General features: G+C 40.3%; 1 protein-coding gene across 3 annotated transcripts in view; it reads right to left on the reverse strand.

Moving 5' to 3' along the window:
• dennd3a (DENN/MADD domain containing 3a) overlaps nt 1–20,243 on the reverse strand; it is an 85,379-nt gene extending 65,136 nt beyond the window's left edge. Inside the window, exons 1-5 of one of the 3 annotated variants that reach the window (XM_048595968.1) lie at nt 19,821–20,243; nt 11,285–11,395; nt 8,948–9,230; nt 4,322–4,437; nt 2,176–2,315 (exon numbers count right to left, since the gene is read on the reverse strand). In XM_048595968.1, the coding sequence (XP_048451925.1) occupies nt 2,176–2,315; nt 4,322–4,437; nt 8,948–9,230; nt 11,285–11,368 (623 nt within the window). In that variant the 5' untranslated portion in view covers nt 11,369–11,395; nt 19,821–20,243. The remainder of the gene's footprint in view (nt 1–2,175; nt 2,316–4,321; nt 4,438–8,947; nt 9,231–11,284; nt 11,396–19,820) is intronic. The other 2 variants (XM_020512990.2, XM_048595967.1) reach the window with 2 other exon arrangements.
• Between the last annotated feature and the right edge of the window lie 984 nt (nt 20,244–21,227).

Genomic DNA, 21,227 nt, shown 5'->3' on the forward strand with positions numbered 1-21,227 from the left:
CAAGCGTTGGCTGTTTTAAGTTGCTGTTCACTATCAACGCACAATAGGTACAAATCTGCACTTCTCAATGCAATATACACAGAATAGCTGACACTTCCTTGCACATATAACTTCACTTTCCTCCCCAAATCTCTGTTTAAGTGCCAAGCCGCACAACTCACCAGTCCATAACAACATTCCATCTTGCAACAGAAACAACCTCGAAGTCAATACTACTCCTTTTCCTATACCCACTGGAGACCAGCATTTTATCATCATTAAATATGGGGTCATCATATGCAGGAAAGCCTTCAAATTATTCAAACATTTAGCTTTTATTTATCAACAATAAAAGCAAACAGAAATGAAACAAACACAAGCTGCATTTCTTTCCCAGAATACAAGCAAACTGTTCACATGTTGAGAGAAAAGTACTTTAGAGTCAATGAGTGAACACTACACCCAGCTCGAGTCTACCGGAAACAGGTGCCAATTGAGTTCTGTCTGGTTTGCAGCATCCAATGCAACTGCACTGTCATGCTGAAGGCAATGTTCTTCCTGTTCAATGTGCTCATCCTCCTCAAAAGATTGCTCCCACTCTCCCAGTTCCTCAGCATCCATCATATCCCCTCATTGCAAAAATGGAGCAGGCAGAGCACAGCATGACAGGATAATGCAGCATACTTTATCTAAAGATAACTGAAGAGTCCTGCCTGATCAGTTCACCAGCAGAACCACCAAACTGGCATGGACCCCACCTAATGTATGTGGCATAGCCAATTGGACAGTTGCGCCAGGCATAGACTATCCACACACACACCTCTTTCTCACCCCCTTCCTTCCAATATTGACACAGCACCTGACAGCCAATACCATGAGTACGCAAGATGCCAGCATGCATGAGTGGAGTGGGGGGAAACTGCCCATTGACTTTGCCTCGAGAAGTTGCTGCCAAGTGTCTAATCCAGCAGTCCTGAGAAACAAGCTGCGATTTAGAGTCACCAGGTACCCACTCTGATTCGCATGTCAGGCATTCTTGGTGTCTAGTCTCAATCTGATATATGTTAAAATAGGAACCTGACCATAAATAAAGTTCGGTAATGAGGGTGGTTATGAACAATATTCCTCCGGTAATAGGCCTCTCACCACTTACTAGCAAGAATCTCATCTCGATGTCCAAAACTCCACTGGAAAACGCAACTTATTGCTCCCAACTTCAAGAAATGCAGCACTCAACCTCCCAAAAATTCTTCCAAATTTCTCGTCATAGTTCCACATCATTCAGACTCTGGGAAGATTTCACACCAAGACCCTAATTTGTACTACACAAGATCAAATCCATGATCAAGCAAAATCCATGTTGCTAAGTAATGACTTTGTTAGAATAAATGAAACAATTGAACAACTTCTTTTGAATAGAAAACTACTTCATAATAAAAGATTTCAGTGCCAATCCATGAGAAGTTCCTGAACAGCCTACCACATCTATTTAATGTCCTTGTTTAGTTAAGTTCGACCTGCACGCAAAGGAAGTAACTGCCATTGCACGGCACAAAGTAAACTATCTAGGCCCAGGTCCTGGATCTTAGGCCCAAACATTTTCAGCTGCCTCATCAAATGACATTCCCAGCATCACAAGGTCCAAAGTTTGCTGATGATTGGTCCTAAACATTGTCTATTCATGACTCAGATGCAAACACAGTATGTGTTCATATGGAGCAAGACCTGGATAACAACATGCTTACAAGTGCCAGGGAATGACAACCTCTAATGAGACAGAATTTAAGCATTGCCCCTTGACATTCACAGTCACTGAATCTCCCACTAATAACATCCTAGGGCTATTGATCACAAATTGAACTGGACAAGCAAATAAATACCGTATTGTGACTAAAATAACAGGCTAGCAGCTCTCCCTCATGTACCTCACTTCCAGTCTCTACAATGCCTGTTCACTATCTACAAGACACAAGTCAGGAGTGTGATGTACTCTCAACTTGCCTGAATGAATGCATCTCCAGCAACATTCCAGAATCTCAACATCATCCAGGATGAAGTAGCCCACTTGATTAGCGCCACATTCACCACCATCGACATTCAACCTAACCACCACAGATGCTCAACTGCAGCAGTTTTTAAATCACTAACAAGCTGCACCACAGTAACAAAAAAGTTAACTGATATGTTAGTGCTTACCAGGACAGAGAATCCTTAAAGGCTGTAAAGTAAGGGAACTTAGATATCACACAAATACTGAACGGAGCATATAAAGACATCCTAGGCTTTTGCACAGCTGCATCCCAATGTGCTTGTCCATCTTGAAAACTCTTTTCTTCCTGTCAACAGAAGCAAAATCACATGACTCAGAGTTGCACTAACTGAACTTTATATTTTGTATGCAATCTCTGCACATTTTTCTAAAGCTAAATTTGTAAACTGTATTGCTACTCCCCAGTGAGGTAGATCTTACTTAAATAAGGAAAAAGGAAACATATCCACCAGACCCACAGTCAACCTATACAGTGCAGACTTATAATTCCTCCAAGTATAACAAATTAGATAACACTGGATTCAATAGTCAAGACATTAGTCAGTGACAAAGAAAAGCTTATGTAAAAGGGGAAAAACAGGGAATGGATATCCAAACTATTACCTTAAATGAAGCAAAAATTACAGCTCAAGAGAAATGCTGGAAGATTCCTGGAAAGCAAAGTAGGAAAGTAAGGAAGCAGCAGAGGTGGCAGACTGCAGATACAGTGGTCAGTCACTTATTTCTAACAAAACTGGACAGCTCTCTCAGGAGGCTGGGATTTAAGGTGAGGTGTAGTAAGAGTGGAAGGGACTGTGATGATGCTATGGCTTTAAGAGGTGTACTTTGTCCTGGCTTTTCTTATGAACAGAGGTTGAGACGGGTGTGCCAAGCAAACTATGTCAAGCCAATACAGTAAAAGACTTGAGGCCTTTGGTTTTGTTTTAAAAAGTTGGAATAACAGAAGCTGCCTTAAAGGGTGGGGTCAAGCTTCCACAGAACCAGGAGTTTTACCTTTCACTAGCTGTTGGGATTGTAAAAGCTGCTACATTTCTCTCTCTCTCTCTTTGGCACAGCTAAAAGCTCGAGTTCTCCTCCTGCTGCTAGAATTGCATGAGAGACTATCTCTATGTATTTTACTGACTTTGCCTTTGCCAAGGGTGTGTTTAGTGGATGTTAAATTGGAGGAGAGCCGGTTTAGCTCAAACGTCTGGACGGTTGCGTTGGGAAGCAGTGTGATGTAACCAGCATGAATTCAATCCCCATGTCTGCTGAGGTTACCACGAAGGACTGTCTTCTCAGCTTCTCCCCTCACGTGAGGTATGCTGGCCCTTGGGTTAAATCACCACCATTAAATGAGAGCGCAGCCCTATCGTCTGGTAAGGCTACAGCAACTTGCCCCATTATATTAGAACAGCTAATGAGTATTTTATTATTTTGTTAAGTATTTCGATTGTTACAGTTAAGCCAATTCTTTTATTTTATTTTTGTTTTGTCTGTATCAATAAAGCGTGTTTTGCTTAAGCCTGGTTGTTTGACCGATTGAACTGCATCCAGAACACAATGCCTGGCACTTGCCTCTAAAATAAGAAAAAGTTAGGTTCTCGGCCAACTCCTTGACATGTTTTGAGGGGTTTTGGTCTGGTCCATAACAGGACACAAGGAAAATCTTTTTCACCCAGAAGGTGGTGGTAGTCGTCAGTTAGCTCTGTTGGCAATGCAACTGGCTGAGGTCATCATAAAGGTCCTACCTATTCAATGGTGCCGCATTGGTTGGTGAGCCTCATGCTAAAGTCACCTACACTATGACAATAGTGAGAGAGATTATGACAATTTTACCTTTACCTATTTACAAACCCCTACACTCAGCTCTCTCTGATGAGAGACTACGACAATTCTACCTTTACCTGTTTACAAACCACACTAGTAAGGTAATACATCACATCAAAATATGTAAAATTTAATTGTCAATTCCATCACAAAGGTCATCAAATATCAACAAGTGGAAAGCTCCCACAGTTACCCTTTACAATGCTGGAAATCCTTGCATCGATATGCAAGTGATTAGTGCACCGACTAGCACATATTTATTCACCCAGCTACTGTACCAATTCCCGATGTGGTTGGCATCCTGTACCAGTTGATCAGGCCAAAGAAATATAACACTTTGCACCTTGGTTTGAGAATAATCAGCAATTCAGTACTTCTAACTGGCAACAGCCTAGTTGGGATAAATTGCAGAAGATAAAAATTTTCTCTAGAAACCTCCAGGTATGAATCTATACACTGTATTTTGATGCATACTTTACATACCTGAATAGGCCTATAAAATTGCACTACCACACCATAGGTTCTTGCTCCAAAAACATCTGTGAACACCAAGAAGTGGTAGTGATCCTCCTTTGGTTCAGTTTCTATTTGCAGTTCTCCTGTAAATAAACAATCAATATTGTAGAGAATACTTGTCAACACTTCGGTCCCAGAAAACGTTTGTTGACATAACTGGCATGATCGTCTAAAAAGGTTCTGCTGAACGTGGGATCTATGCCCCACGCAGTTCCTTTAAATTTTAAACACTGGCTTCAAACATGTCCACTGGCCGGAATTCCAATTTGATTTCAGAAAGATATACAAGTACTCAGCACCAATCATTGCATTGTATTGCACTGTACCACACTCTATGACCAGGAAAGCTACAAGCTTTAAGTCCTGTCAGACTTCATCTGCACAACTCAACAAAAAAATCTTCAGCGATAGTAGGAACTGCAGATGCTAGAGAATCTGAGATAACAAGCTGAAGGAGGGTCTAGGCCCGAAACGTCAGCTTTCCTGCTCCTCTGATGCTGCTTGGCCTGCTGGGTTCATCCAGCTCTACACCTTGTTATCTCAAAAAATCTTCAGCACCAGGTGTGATAACTCCAGAGATAAGGATTTCCCTGAAGTTTACCCGACTGCAGGGACACGGGATCAAGTGCTCAGTCTTGCTTTTAGGGTTGGTAGAAGGCACAAAGTGCTCAAATCCGGCTCCCAAATCATAAACTGTGTTTCCTCCCTGAGCAAACAGCAGGAGAAACTGAACCAGTCACACCAGAAGCAATAGTGCCAAAAAAAATGGCCTCACGCAATCTCATTTTATGAAGGTTAAACGTATTGTTAAAACAGGATTACCAGATGAACTTTATCTTATTAAACTCAATGGATCAAATGGCATACTTTTGAGACAACCGTGCTGTAGTCATTTCCGCTGGCCTGACCAGGTGTGTGCTCGCGCGCACGCGCGTGTGTGTGTGTGTGTGTGTGTGTGTGTGTGTGTATAGAGATTAGGAGGGAGGTGTGTGTCTGTATAGAGACGTGGAGGGAAGTGTGTGTGTCTGGGTGTGTGCGTGTGTGCGTGTGCGTCCCACCCCAACAGCTGCAAGCCAATCAGTGGCATTATGCCTCACTGGGGCGGTGTGCCGAGAATTGAGCCCCACTAACTTTTGTGATTATTCCAGGAATAAAAATATTACAAAACCATGCAAACCTTCCCAATTTGCTTGTCTCTTACATCAAGTATGACAAAAAGCATTGCCTAGGCTTCTATGATTAAGAATTACTATTTATTAAAAATAGAATTGATTTATTTGTATGAACCATCCATATGTAACTCTGTCTTAAACTTCTAGCCCCATTATAAAACTTTCCCTACAGACATACAAACAGTCATACATACAGACACAAAACAATGCGCAGGTAGAAAGGCTGGGAAGGCAGTTCAATTGTCCCTGTCCACAGTTTTTGTTTTTCTTTTTGTTTTGTCAGGACTTGCTGCTCCTCCATCTTCCTTCTCCAGGTACTTACACTTTTGCAGGAGTCACAGGGCAACCTATTCACACTTGTAATGTTTCTGACTTATTCGTTAGAAGTGGCAGATTACAATAACCGATGAGGGGAAATAACCTGTCTTTCTTCAGGCTTGACATGTTTTTACTGCAGAGAGAAGAACTTTTTTTCTCTTTCCAGACGTCCAATGGCTTCACAAAAAACATTCAAACCACAAGATGTTCAGCTACCTGAGAAACAATCACGTAGTTATTAGCTGGCAGAAGGTCTTTGTCATCAACAATGAGTCATCGTTCCCCAGACCAATCAGCTATTTGCTGCTGGCCAATCTCCATTCATACACAATTCTTGGCTCCAGCTCATCTGCAACTAGACTTCCCCATCACTGCTTGAACAAATAGCAACATAAACTGCAATTACAACAAGTGTTAGGCTTTTATAAAGTGGAGTAATCCTTTTCACAACCCCTGGCTTTTTAAAACAATCCTTCTCCCATTTTGGGCCCACAAAAAACAGAAAATTAATTTTTAAAAAATTGTTTTTACAGTGGCCTGTAAGCCAGCGTTACTGCAAGTAGTGTCCACTGCTGGTACTACAGAGGCTCAAGTTGCAGGATTATATTTTGAGCCCCATGAGGTCTTCCCATCGCTATTCAATTAAATGTGAGGTGAGCAGGAAAGCAACAGGGTCTCTACGTCACTCCTTCTTGTCTAATTAATGGGTGCTCAGTCTTCAGAGGTATATTATAAATTCTGTCCATTATTTAACTTCAATTGTCAAACCACATGGGTGTACAAATACACAAATTAGAAGAAAGTATCTCTTCAGCTTTTCCAACCAGCTATATCATTCAATAAGATCACACTGATCTAATTGTAATCTCAAATCCACATTCATGTCTACCTCTGCTAATCACCAAGCTCTTGTTAGTCAAGAATCTATATATCTCTATCTTTACTTTTAAAGGTACTCAATGTTCTCACCAATACCTCCCACTTTGGGAAAAAGAATTCCAAAGAATTGTGACCATTTGAGAGAAGAGAATTCCTCTTCTCGTCTTCATACAGTTTAAATGCCTCATGATTTCCAATGATCATTGAAAACTAACAAATTTAATGTGATATGATAGTAAACATCACAGAAACAAGTTAGTTATTTTGAAATGCTTCTGACTTAAATGTAAACTAAAACAATACTGTGGCTTTAACAATAGAATGATTAAGCGCAAAATATATTAAAACTTGAAGGAAAAATGAGGACCATAGGAGCATTGTTTGAGTAACTCAGCATAAGAGAGCCTTCAGCTCATCATGTCCATACTGATCATCAAAAATCTGTCAACTCTAATCCTATTTCTTAGCACTTAGCTCATAGCCTTGTGCACTACAGCATTTTAAATGCTCGTCTAAATATTTCTTAAATATCATGATGGTCCCCAGCTCTATCACCTTTCAGACACAGTGAGTCTGAGATAATCACTCACCAGGTGAAAAGAAATTCTTAAATCCCCTTCAAACCTCCTGCCCCTTAGCTTAAATAATTTAAATGCTTAATTAATAATTATATTTAATTACTCAAATCTAAGGCGCTCTATAAAGGGAACAAGTTTACTCCCATCATCTCTCTCTATACCCTTCATATTTTGTGCCCATTGATTATTATTATCTCAGTTAAGCATTTGATGTGGCAGAAACAAGTTTTAGTGCTTTTCCTCAGCACATAATCTTGTCAGCCTGCAACAATTGGTTATGGGCGGCTCCTTGAAGTGGAAGAGTGACATGTTTCAGATCAAAGATAATTTTTAACAAAATTGATGTTTCTCTTTGCAGCATCACTGAGATTAGCAAAATTTCCTTTGTTAGGGAGCTGTTTGGATGAACATCAATGAAAACAAATGATAACTTTTTTCAGATGTTCTTTGTGAATGCATACTACTGAAGGAAATGGACGACAGTCTGTTCCCACCTCTGATGTTCACGAAGGATTGGAAGGGCCTTTTCATCACAGCCCAGCTATATCCTTGTTTGCAATTTCTACTAACAAGGTATTCTGTCGAATAATTTTGACAATCAATCAGTCAGGAACCATCCAGCAAGATCCATTACCCTCCTGTTTCCCTGTAGAGCATCAACCACTACCTGATTGACTTTGGTCAAATAAGTTTTCTGCATAAACATTTCAATAAAAAGTCAAATGGTATAACTGTCCAACTGAACAATGCATTCCATGGCAAAATAGCCAGACCCCATTTCTCCCAACACTAGGAACAAAATGAAACATAATGCATGGCAAGACTTGGTGTTTGTACGTCAAGAATCTTCAGATGAAGGTAATATCAGGTGTTTTATTGCCCCTTTATCCCAAAACATATACATCATCATGTCCCTGGGACATGGTTTATTTTTGATCTTCAGATAAAGCCCAAGGTGATTCAGGTAACCGCTACAGTATGTGTCAGACTTTCATCACATAGCACAACACCAGTAGCTAGGTTCATCAGGTTCTTACCACACTCCAAAGCATATTTCTAGTGCCTTCAGAAAATTCTGTACCAAGAGTGAAGATGTAAAATTGATACCTTACCCTAGGTCCCAGTGTTATGTCAAATTGGTTTCAGATATTCAGCATTTTGTAGAATGAAGAAGATCCAAGCAGAAGATGGACTCAGATTTGATACAAAACATGAAGACAGAGGAGCAATGACAGCTTTGCTGGACCCCAGATTTGACTGTAAAGCTTTTCAATTTCCATTAATTCTGGATTAAGTGATTAAAATTGAGAGACTGATATCTGTGCATTGTAATTGGAAACAACTTTAGATTCCCTCATCAAATCCCATTTTGGAAAGCATATCTATCAGAGCACTTTCATCCAAACCGGGTTTTCAAAGTTGTGGACTGTGCTCTAAATCCTAAACCAAGATGATTAAGTACCTACCTCCCGGTATCTACACAAGCATACATAATCGAAATTTATTGCATAACTCTGCTAAATTGGGAATTCACCACAAAACAGGTGAAAAATTGAAAAATGTGTCACCGTATTAGGTATAAAGTGGTTTCAAAGTAGGATGTGATAAGGAGTAAAGTGATTGATGTTCAAATATAAACAAAATACCTGGGAAACATAATTGAGGCAATCCTTGGAGATCAATGTTATTTGGAATGCTAATCTCTTCAGTCTGTGGCTCTTTATGATTTGCATTTGTATTGCTTAGGGCAGATGTTGAATGCTTAAAATCTTTTTTCTTCCTGAACGAGCGATGTCTTGAAGTTTTGGTAAAACTTTGAGCAATGTGACTAGAGTGGCTGATGTCTCTAGTGACAAATGGAGGAACATGAGCTGACCGAACCTCTGGGATAAGACAAATATGTGACTGAGCATCATCTTTTTGGACTACCTAAAAGGAAAAAGACAAACCATTGCTGCATACAAACATTACTCAAAAATATAACTGATCTTGTTATGACCACTTCCAACATTAAATCAAGTAAAGTAACAGCTTAATTTATGATCGTATCTACAAAAAATAAAATGATTTCTACATCAAATATCTCCAACTGACCATAAACTCTGAAAATTTAGATTGTTCACAATCCAACAATTCAAGGTGGGAAAGAAGCTTTGAGAGCAAGAGTTTCAGAATGCGCATAACACAGTAAAAGAGAGCATTGATAAGGATAATGCAATCGATTTAATACATTTGGAACTCCAAAAGCCAATTAATAAAACGCCTTAGCCAATTAATAAAATGCCACTAAAAGTCTTGTCAGCAAAGTTGAAGGGGTCCGTGCACACATTGATATGAAGTTTTTGAGTAACAGGAAACAGTAATGCATGTTTAATTTTGGATTAAGTCAATTTGGATTAAGAGTTTACAGTGAGATTTCCTAGCAGTCCAAATGGCCTCTGCTTCACTTGATCTGTATGGATGGTTTAACTTGATGGTGCACAGCACAAATTTCAAAATATACATATGGTACTTAATTGAAAGTATTGTGAACCATGAGGAACATAAGGACAAGAAATCAAAAACGAAGTAAATGAATGGATTGGGAATGCATTCAGTAGATGAAATGTAATACTGAGAAATGTTTTGAGATATATTTTGGTAAGAACAATGTGGAAAGGCAACATAAAAGATACAATTCTACTGCAGGAATAGATGGATCTGGGTGTGTGTGTGTGCACAATCATTGAAGGTGATAGGTAGAAAAACAGTTAATAAGGTCAACTTGATCCTAGGCTATACAAGTGGTAAAAGAAGAAATACTGAATCTCTAATGGCACATTGGACTAGCGAAAACTATGTCCAATTCAGGGCACCACACTTTAGGAAGAATGAAAAAGCACAGGAAAGGAAGTAGAGCAAGTTTACAAGAATAGTTTCAGGAATGAGAAACTTCAGTTATGCGGATTGGCAGTTGAAGCTGAGGCTGTTCTCTTTATAGGGGAGGTTGAAAGATTTGTTAGAGGTGTTTAAAATCATAAGAAGTCTGGACACTGTAACAGGAGGAAACCAGTGAAAGTCAAGAATCATCGAATAAAAAACTAGAAATTAGCAAAACAACAAACGCTAACACATGACAAAAGGAAATCTTTAAAGAATGAGTCATAAAGAGGAAGCACAGTGGCTCAGTGGTTAGCACTACTACCTCACAGCACCAGGGACCTGGGTTCAATTCCACTCTCGGGGCTACTGTCTGTGTGGAGTTTGCACATCTTCCCAGCGTCTACATGGGATTTTTCCAGGAGCTCTGGTTTCATCCCACATTCCAAAGACGTGCAGGTTTGATGGACTGACTGTGCTAAATTGACCATAGCGTCCAGGGATGTGCAGACTAGCCATGGAAAATGCAGGATTACAGGGTTGGGATAAGGTTGGGGTGGGGTCTGAGTGGGACACTCTTCGGAGGGTCAGTGTGGACTTGACTGGTCAAATGGCCTGCTTCCATACTGTAGGAATTCTATGATAATTGAATCGACTGCATTGAAGTCTGATGGAGACAATAGGCAAATAGGGCTTCAAAAAAGAAGGGAATTAGATAATTATCTGAGCAAAAGAAAAATTACACAGAAACAAAGGGACTGGGGATACCTGATTACGTTTACGTAGAGAAGGAATGAACTAAATGTCCCCTCCTGTGCTGTAATGATTCTACGTCATTACTCACAGGGAGATAGGAAGAAATCAGTAGCATACAGTGTGGTGAATATCAACTGGTAAAAAATACACTCACTAATAAATTTTAAGCACTCAGTTACCGTACCAAGAACTAGTGTCAAATGAAATACAACAGCATCAAAAATAAAACAGATGATTCAAGAGCAGAAGCTGAGCAATTCAAATGTAAACCTTTTTAAAGTAAAAGTAAATGTAATAGTTGGAGGGGCACTTAGATGTTCCAATCTAGACCCCGGATCCTTTGATCTTTTTATAACAAAGAAATTCACCTGGCATATTTCCTTCAGTTTTTCATCAGATGCTCCCACAACGACACAAATTTCTAATATTGCATTCGGCAGGACATCAGCCATGATTGCTTCGTCTTCCAACACCCTTAGCTGGAGAGTTAAGCAGGAGGGAAAATGTGAAACATTAAAACCTTATTTGTAGTTTACTGAATCTTTGACAATCTGTCACTGAGGATTTAAACAGCATACAAATCTTATTTAAATGTATAACACTGCACAATAATTGTGTTTAATCTAGCAAAAATTAGATTAGTCAAAGTAAAAAAACTTTTTTAGTTTTAAAAAAAACTAGATTCTTAGTTCAAGTTTTTTTAATTTAATTCACTTGCTGGGTGTACTTTTGTCTGTCATTTTACATAAATGATTTAGATAGGAATATAAAAAGCCATGGTTAGTAAGTTTGTGGATGACACCAAAATTGGTGGTCATCTGCTATGTTGGGATTCAAACCTGGGTTCCCAAAACAATCCTGGTGTCTCTGGATCAACAGTCCAGTGATAATACCACTAGGCCACTGCCTCCCAGTTTATCACTCCATCACCCATTTCTCCTTTGTGTCAAAAAGAGAGTATTTTAAAAATGTTGAAGCAGAAGTGAAAATGTAAGATTTCCTGCACAAGTTACATAAGAAGTGTTTACACCACACAGTGTACACTGTGGATCCTTGCCCCAAACCTGAGAAGATGCATCAAGGAAACAAAAGCACAATACTACTTGCAATTGTCCAGTTGAGAAATGCATACTCTCTGGTGGGGGTGGGGGGAGGGGCAGTAACAGGAGTGCGCATGGATGAGTAATCACACAAAAAGATGCACAGACTCTCTCACACACATAATACAATTCTCTAATTTGTAGAAGACAAACATTGGCTATAGTGTTTCATGCTTCCTCTCATGCCACCTTCAGAAATTACTGCTAATATGATTATTAATCTCTGCAATCATGAAATGCTACAACAGGGGCCATGGAAAAAAGAATAAGCAGAATGGGGTGCAGAAACAGCAGTACAGAAAGCCAAGCACTTGAGCAACAAAGAATCAGGTCAAAGCAGGGGGTGCGGTGCGGCAGGAAGCTCAACAGTTTCTGCAAAATAAGACGAATTAGTTCCATAAATAATTCCAAGTCTTACATTTAAAAGGCTGCCAAAGCTGTGGTTTAGTTTGCAACATACGTGCCTCTGCATAAAATGGTTGTGGATTCCAGTTCCAATGGGAAGACTTGAGCATGAAAATCTAGGCTGCGAATCCAATGCAGTACTGAGAAAATGCTGAACTACTGAAGTTGGTAACTTCTGAACGAAATGGGAAACTGATGTGCACTATAGCCAGAATATCCTTCTTCCGATAAGAAGACCAAAATTGCACAAAATACTCCAGATGTGATCTCACCAAAGCCCTGTACAATTATAGGAAGTCATCCCTGCTCCTAAACCAGAATCCTCTTGCTTTGATGGCCAACATACGTTTTGCCTTCTTCACCACCTACTGCATGCGTACACTTACTTGAAGCGACTGGTGTACAAGGACACCAAGGTCTCATTGCACCTTCCCCCTTTTATCTCTAATACCCTGCCTTCCAGTTTTTGCCAACAAAGTGGATAATCTCACATTTTTCCACATTATACTTAATCTGCCACGTACTTGCCTACTCACTCAACTTGTCCAAATCAATATGAAGCCTCTCTGTATTCTCCTCAAAGTTCACCCTCCCACCCAGCTTTGCATTGCCTTGAAATCTGGAGATATTACATGTAGTTCCCTCATCTAAATCATCAACATATTGTTGTGAACAGCTGAGGTCCAAGCTCTGATCCATGCAGAACCCCATTAGTCACTGCTTGCCAGTTGAAAAAAGAACGATTTATTCTCACTGTTTCCTGTATGCCTACCACTTCTCTTTCAATGTCAACACACTATACCCAATTGCACGTGCTTTAATTTTACATGCTAATCTCTTATATGGGATTTTATTGAACGTCTTCTGAAAGTCCAAATAAACCACATCCACTGGTTCCCCTTTATCAACTCACTTGTTTCATCCTCAAAAATTCTAGTGGAGTTGTCAAGCAAGGATTCCCTCAACCACCCCTCCGCCATTATAATCCATATTGACTCTGTCATACCCTGTCACAGATCTCCAAGTGTTCTGATCATAATCTTTTATCATGAACTTTAGCATTTCGCCCACTACCAATATCAGGCTAACAAATCTATAATTCCCTGTTTTTCTCTCTACCTCCCTTTTCAAATAGTGCAATTGCATTAGCTACCCTCCAATCCAAAGTAACAATTCCAGAGTCTATAGAATCTTAAAAGATGACCACTGATACATTCATTATTTCAAGGGCCACTTCCTTAAGTACTCTGGAATTGTAGATTATCGGGGTCTAGGGATTTATTTACTCTTAATCCTACCAATTTCCCCAACACATTTCCCAACTTCACCAGTTGCTCTCTAACCAGACCATGTGACCCCAATGACTTTGGGATCTTATTTATGTCGGCCTTTATTAAAACAGAATCATAAATTTAATTAGTCTGCCATCTCTTTTTTCCCCATTATAAATTCTACTGTTTCTGATGATATGGAACATACATTTGTCTTTACCATCTTTTTCTCTTCACATTCCTATATAGATGCTTTTACAATTAATTTGTATGTTACCCACAAGCTTGCTTTTGCACTTTATTTTCCCTCCCTTATTCAATACTTACATTAAGATGGCGGCAGGGTAAGTTGCTCCATTCGGACCTCCGCTCTGCTCGCCAGTTCTCTTTCTTTCTTTGTCTTTTTTTTTCTCTCCCTTCTCTCTCCCTCTTAGTAATTCTATCCCCCCTACCCCTTTTAACTACATACCTAAAGAGTTGGGAAGGAGCCGGGTCGTGACCGGGAACCACGTGGCAGGAGCTAAATGCACCGGTTGTGTCCTGCAGTGACAGCAGATTGAGTGTGGGCCGGAGCAATGGCGGCAGATCAAGAGTGGGCTGGCGAGAGCAGGCTGTGAGGCAGCCCAGAGCGGGATTCTGGCAGAAGCATGGTGAGAGCTGGAAAGCCTGGAGCAGGACTGTAGCAGTGGAAAGGAAAGTTGGAATCTCTTAAGTTATTTTTTTTTTACCCTTGTCTTATTCTAAGTTAATGTGAATGGCGCCATGTATGTACGGCGAAGGTACGCACTTTTCCATGTATTTTCACATAGAATAGATGTGACAATAAATAAATGATTCAATGATGATCACTTAGCCCTCCTTTGCTGAAATCTAAACTGCTCCCAATCTTCAGGTCTGTGTTTTTTTGTCCAATTTGTGTGCGCTTCCTTGGATCTAATACTATCCCTAATTCCCCTCGTTAGCTGTGGTCAGACCACCTTTTCTGTTTTATTTTGTACAATTGTTGCAATCCCTCTATGCGCTCTTTAAATGTTTGCAACTGTCTATCCACCGTCATCCCTTTAAATATTGTTCCCCAATTAATGATAGCCAGCTCACGCCTCAAACCATTGTAGTTCCCTTCATTTAGATTCAGGACACTAGTCTCAGAATAAACTGTGTCACTCCACCTTAAATCATAAATTTTATCATAGTCTGTTTGCTTTTCCCCCTAAGGGGTTTTGCACAGCTAGATTGCTAATTATTTTTGTCTCATTATGCTATACCCAGTTGAGGATGGCCTGTTCTCCAGTTAGTTTTTTGATGCAGAAAACCATCCCATACACCCTTGAGCAATTCGTCTACGACAGTATTGTTACTCATTTGATTTGCCCAATCTACTTGCAGGTTAAAGTCGCTCACCTTTATTGTCTTTATTTTGTTAGATTGAAGAAATAATTGCAATACCATTACTGTTCTAAGGAAAGGTCACCGGACCTGAAACATTAACCCTGATTTTTTTCTTCATGGATGCTGCCAGACCTGCTGAGCTTCCAGAAACTTCTATTTTTGTACCATTACTGGGTGTATTCTTGAGGTTATTGATTACTGGGGAAAACATGAAACAGCAAGTTTGTCACAGAAAACAATACATGAGGTTCAAAGTCAGTCCAACCCATTTATGCCAACCAAGTTTCCCAAACTAAACTAGTCCCATTTGCCTGCATTTGGCCCACAATCTTCTAACCCCTTCCTATTCATGTACCTGCCCAAATGTCTTTTAAATCTTGTAATTATACCTACATCTACCACTTCCTCTGGTAATTCATTCCATATACAAACCAGCCTCTGTATGAAAAAGTTGCCCCTCAGGTTCCTTTTAAATCTTTCTCCTCTCTGCTTAAAAATTACGTCCTCTAGTTTTGAACTCCCCAACCGTAGGGAAAAGACCTTTGCTATTCAACTTATCTATGTCCCTCACGATTTTATAAATCTCTATAAAGGTCGGCCCCAAACCTCCTAAGCTCCACAGTAAAAAGCCTCTCCTTATAACTCGGACCCTCCAGTCGTGGTAATCTTTTCTGCACCCTTTCCAATTTATTAACATCCTTCCTATAGCAGGGTGACCAGGACTGTACATTGTACTCCAAAAGTAGCCTCACCAATGTCCAACTTGAGTTATTGCAATACAGACTGGGTTAATAATGTGTAGCTGAGAGGAACAACAGTTTCTGACATAGACTAAGGAGAACTTTATTGAAAGTACATTTCTGCCCAACAAGGAAGTTAGCTTTGGTAGTTTGGTGTTGGGAAAAAGTAGGTCAAATAGAGAAACCTTCAGTATGGGAACATTCAAGTAACAGTGATCACAGTATCATAAATTTTAGATTAGGAAAATGCCAATGAAAGATTAAAAAGGGAAAAGTTTAGGTTAGGAACATAGAGGGCAGGTGTAAACTGAAGTCAAAGATTTGACTTGTAAAACATACATTGGACAAGGCTTTTCAAGAGAGTTATATTTCAGGTGCAGTCTGTGTATATTCCCACAAGAAGAAAAAGGCAAGGGAACTAAAACAAGAGCTCAATGAATAACAAAAGAGATAAAGAGTAAGACAAAACTGAGAAAGGGTGCTAATGACAGATGTCAGATTGGTAATACCAATTGATACAGAAATCACAGATCTGAAATGGGAATTCAACTTCTTCTTTACTGAAGTTAAGAAATTCCAGCATTTTCAGTTTTTATTTCAAAGTTCCAGTATTCTCAATGTTGTGCTCATGCTGCCATAGGCTGGACCTTGATAAAGAGTAGGTATAGAAAACACCAGTTATACTTAAAGTTACTCTGGTTCAGATTAGATGCTAAGAGAAGCAAGGGTGGAAAGTGCAGAGATATAATCTATAATCTTTCAATCTTTGGATCAAAGGTGATGCCAGAGGGCAGGGACAAATGATGCAGTAGCTAAATGCAACAATGCAACCTGCGAGTTCCAAAGAATCCATAGAATCCCCACAGTGTGGAAACAGGCCTTTCGGCCCAAAAAGTCCACACCGTCCCTCAGAGCATCCCACACAGACACATTCCCCAAACCCACCTAATCTACACACTCCTGCACACTATGGGCAATTTAGCATGGCCAATCCACCTAGCCTGCACATCTTTGGACTGTGGGAGGAAACCGGAGCACCCGGAGGAAACCCACCCAGACACAGGGAGTACGTGCAAACTTCACACAGACAGTTACCCAAGGGGGAAATTGAACCCAGGCCCCTGGCGCTGTGAGGCAGCAGTGCTAACCACTGAGCCACCGTGCCACCCCCAATTAGAATGTCAGGAGTCCCAACTTTGAATTATATCATTGATCTTTTGCTGTCAATGGGTCAACAACTTTCTAACTACATAGTGACTATTTACCTACATACCAAGGGCTATAGCAGTACAATGTGGCGGCTCAGCACTACTCTTTGAATGGCAATTAGGTTGTGCAATAAATGCTGATCTAGTTAGCAATACCCAAAACTAAAATAAAGATGAATTGCTAATGTTACACTCTTGGTTTAAAAAGAGATATAAACATAAACCTAGCAACTATTCACTAGTCAATTTAACCTCTGTGGTGGGGAAGCTTTTAGATACAATAATCTAAACAAAATCATTGCATGGAAAGATGTGGAATAATTAAGGAAAGCCAGCATAAATATGTTAAAAGAAAAATTAAATTTAACTATTGAAGAACTGAAATCCGAACTCTGCTTTTCTCTTTCCACAGCTGCTGCCAGATCAGCTGTTTTTCAGCATTTCTGTTTATATTCACAGTTATTCCTAGAGTAGTACAGCACAGAAACAGATCCTTTATCCAATCAGACCATGCCGAACATAATCCCAAACTAAACTAGTCCCACCTGCCTGCTCCTGGCCCATATCCTTTCAAACCTTTCCTATACATGTACTTATCCAAATGTCTTTTCAAGGTTGTAACTGTGCCCACATCCAGCACTTCCTCAGTAATTTCATTCCACACGCGCACCACCCTCTGTGTAAAGAATTGGCTCCTCATGTCTTTTTTAAATCTCTCCCCTCTCACCTTAACAATATGCCCCCTAGTTTTGAACTCCCCCATACTTGGGAAAAGACAACTACCATTCATGTTATCCATACCCCTCAAGATTTTAATAAACTTCTATAAAGTCACCTCTCAACCTCGTATGCTCCAGTGAAAAAAGTCCCGACTAACTTGATTTTTTTTGAGGCGGTAACAAAAATTGGATGAAGGAAGTGGTATACTAAAACTTCTAAAAAGAGATAACAAGAACTGGATGAAGGAAGTGGTGTACAAAAACTTCTAAAAGGCATTTGCTAAAATGTCACAAAATAAACAAGTCAGCAAAGTCAAATATAAAAAAAGACAGCAAATGAAAAACTGACTAAAGGACAGGAAACAGTCATGATGAATGCCCTTCTCCAAACTGGATGTGGTGGGGTTCACATGAGTCAGTACACAGATCACAGTTTTTCCTGATGTTTAATACTGATTTGAATTCTGGTTTACAAGGCATAATTTCAACACTTCAGATAACGCAGACTTGGAAATATATTGAACAGGGAGGAGGATTATTGACTTTCAAAAGATATAAGCAGCTAATAGTATGGGCAAGCACATGGGAGACAAAATTTCTCATAAATGTGAAGTGGTTTATTTTGGTACAAAAACAGACAGAAAGAGCAAGAGAAACTAAAGAACACATTAAAGGGGCATAGAACAGAAACACCTGAGTGTGTATGTTCAGAGATCACTGACGTTGGCAGGAAAAATCTAATAATTGATTAAAAGACATTCAAGATGATTGGTTTTCTAAATATAGGCACAAATTCCAAAATTTCAAATTAGGACAAGTTTTGATGATTCTTTATAAAACAGAGTGAGGCAAGCTGGATTGTTCTTGCAGAAACTAGCACAGACAACAGTTCAAATGGCCTCCTTTTTGTACTGTAACATTCCATGATTCAATTATGTAAAAATACCGTACAGATCTGCCATTACAAAAACACCACCCATTAAGTAGAGCTTGACTTACTCAATTATTTCATGGCTCTGTATTGTGTCCTACTGGCATAACTTTTGAATCATTAACACAGAATATCCTGATGGTTACATACCCAAGTATTATCAGAACCAAACGACCAGCAGACGAGTAGGATTCCAAGCATCCTAGCAAATGATATGAAAGCCTGAAACATTGCTTTCCTCGCTTGGGACATATTAGCCGATGTCAAAAGAAAAAAGTGGTGACATCAGCTGTGATAACCGGAGTGCATCACCTTAACGATTAATGAAAACTGTGGTTTGACGAAAGGTGACAACACCGAACACGACAACCTACAACAAAAACAAAGTTGCTGGAAAAGCCCAGCAGGTCTGGCAGCGTCTGTGAAGGAAAAAACAGAGTTAATGTTTCGGGTCCGGTGATCCTTCCTCAGAACCTACAACAATGTTTGATGGACAACGCTTCCAAAAGACCTAAGGCAGCATCTCACAGATTGGTAAAAACCGAAAGAACTGCGGACGCTGAAAATCAGAAACGAAAATAAAAATTGCTGGAAAAGCTCAGCAGAACTCAGTTCTGAGGAACGGTCCCTGGACCCGCAACATTAACTCTGATTTCTCTCCACAGAAGCTGCTGAGCTTTCCTGTTTTGTTTTTGTCACAGACTGGTTTCTTCAGCCATAGGCACCATATCCATAGCTGACTATCTATAATCTTTCGAAAGAAAGTTATTGAAGAAAGCTGATGACCAAGAATATCATTTGAAACAATGTCAACAATGCTACAAGACAGGAGAATTAATTTCCTTCTTCAAGTTAAAACACACACACATATATTCTTGCATCTTGCACGAATTATTGCGGTGCCGACACCTTTTGATATCTTTTGAAAAATATCGATAACTTTAAATTCATTCATTTGCCATAAATAAACATTGGATCAACTTCCAGAGAAGGACTGGCGATGAAGGAAATTCGGTTTCTGTTTGGTGCGAGGGATCCAAGTTCGCAAACTGTGCAGCACAGATAATCAAAAAATATAGCGTGAGGGAAAGTTTGAAGCGCATGGAAGTACACGGCGAATGAAAGCGAACTAAGTACTTACAAAAGATGTCTAATGGGGATTGTGAATAGCCATGTACAGGAGCCGCAGTCGAAGTAACATCAATAAAATTGCAAGAGTCCAATTGTTCAACTGCACCGACGCGGTTCAAACAGCAAAATAACTTTCATCCATCAACAGCTGGCAGCATTCCCCGACTATCAAACCGAAACCAAACGATCATCGCTTCGCAGGTTTACTTCAAGCAAGAAGAAATACTTCACATTCCCGACATTGTCTTTGCCTCGCCGGCCTTCGCTTCACAGCTGGATCAGTGACAACGCTTCGCCGCGTCCAAAGCGGACTGTGGCTATTCCTGTGATAACAAGGTGCAGAGCTGGATGAACACAGCAGGTCAAACAGCATCAGAGGAGCAGGAAGGCTGACGTTTTGGGCCTAAACCCTTCCTGCTGCGCTTGCCCGGCAGCTCCGGCTCCCGCGCATGCCAGTTTGGCCCTGGCCGCTCGGATTTAAAATCCGTGTTCCAACGGGCGGCGGAGCGGGAAAAGAGGGTATGTCTACCTGAGGGTCGCGTCGTCAAGGAGTGCACGTTTAAAGGTGGTGGAAAAGCTCGGGAAGCTAGGTCAGCCAACGATTGCACTGCATTCTTGAATAGCCACACTCCATATCGACCTAGTTGCTGTTCGGGAGAGAGTTGCTCGTCCAGTGGTGTGTTTGGTTGCAGATGTTTCGTCACCCTGCTAGGTCACGCCGTCTGTGCGCCTCCGGTGTTCTGTCCCGCTTCTTATTTATATGCCTCGGATTGCTGGGGTGGTTGACATTGGGTCTAATTCAATGTGTTTCTTGGTGGAGTTCCAGTTGGAATGCCAGGCCGCCAGGAATTCCCTGGCATGTTTCTGCTTGGCTTGTGCTATTATGGATGTGTTGGCCCAGTCGAATTTGTGTCCTTCCTTGCATATATTGAGACCAGTGAGAATTGGTTGTGTGTCTTGGCGGCTGATTGGTGTTCGTTTATCCTTATCAGTTTTCTTCTGGTTCGGCCTATGTAAGGTCTCTCACAATCCTTGCATGGTATTTTGTAAATTATGTTAGTTTTATTGGTTGTGGGATCCTTAACGTTTGTCAGTAGCTGTTGCAGGGTGCTTGTTGGTTTGTGGGCTAACCTGACACCTAGGAGTCTGAGTAGTCTTGTGGTCATCTCTGATGTACTGTAGGTGACTAGTGTATCTGGCTGTGTTATGTTTTGTGGTCTGTCGCAGAGGTAATGGTGGACTGTGCTTTTTGGGTATCCATTCCTTTTAAAAACTCTGTATAAATGCTCCTGTTCTGCTTTGCTTGTTAGAGAGCTGGATTAAAACAACCCTGAAGAAATTACACAACTCAGGAGATATCAGCAAGTCAGATGACCAAAAAATGAATACAGAGGGATCCAACACACCCTGCCACCCT

Source organism: Rhincodon typus, chromosome 4, assembly GCF_021869965.1.
Source record: "Rhincodon typus isolate 14 chromosome 4, sRhiTyp1.1, whole genome shotgun sequence".
NCBI lineage: Eukaryota > Metazoa > Chordata > Chondrichthyes > Orectolobiformes > Rhincodontidae > Rhincodon > Rhincodon typus.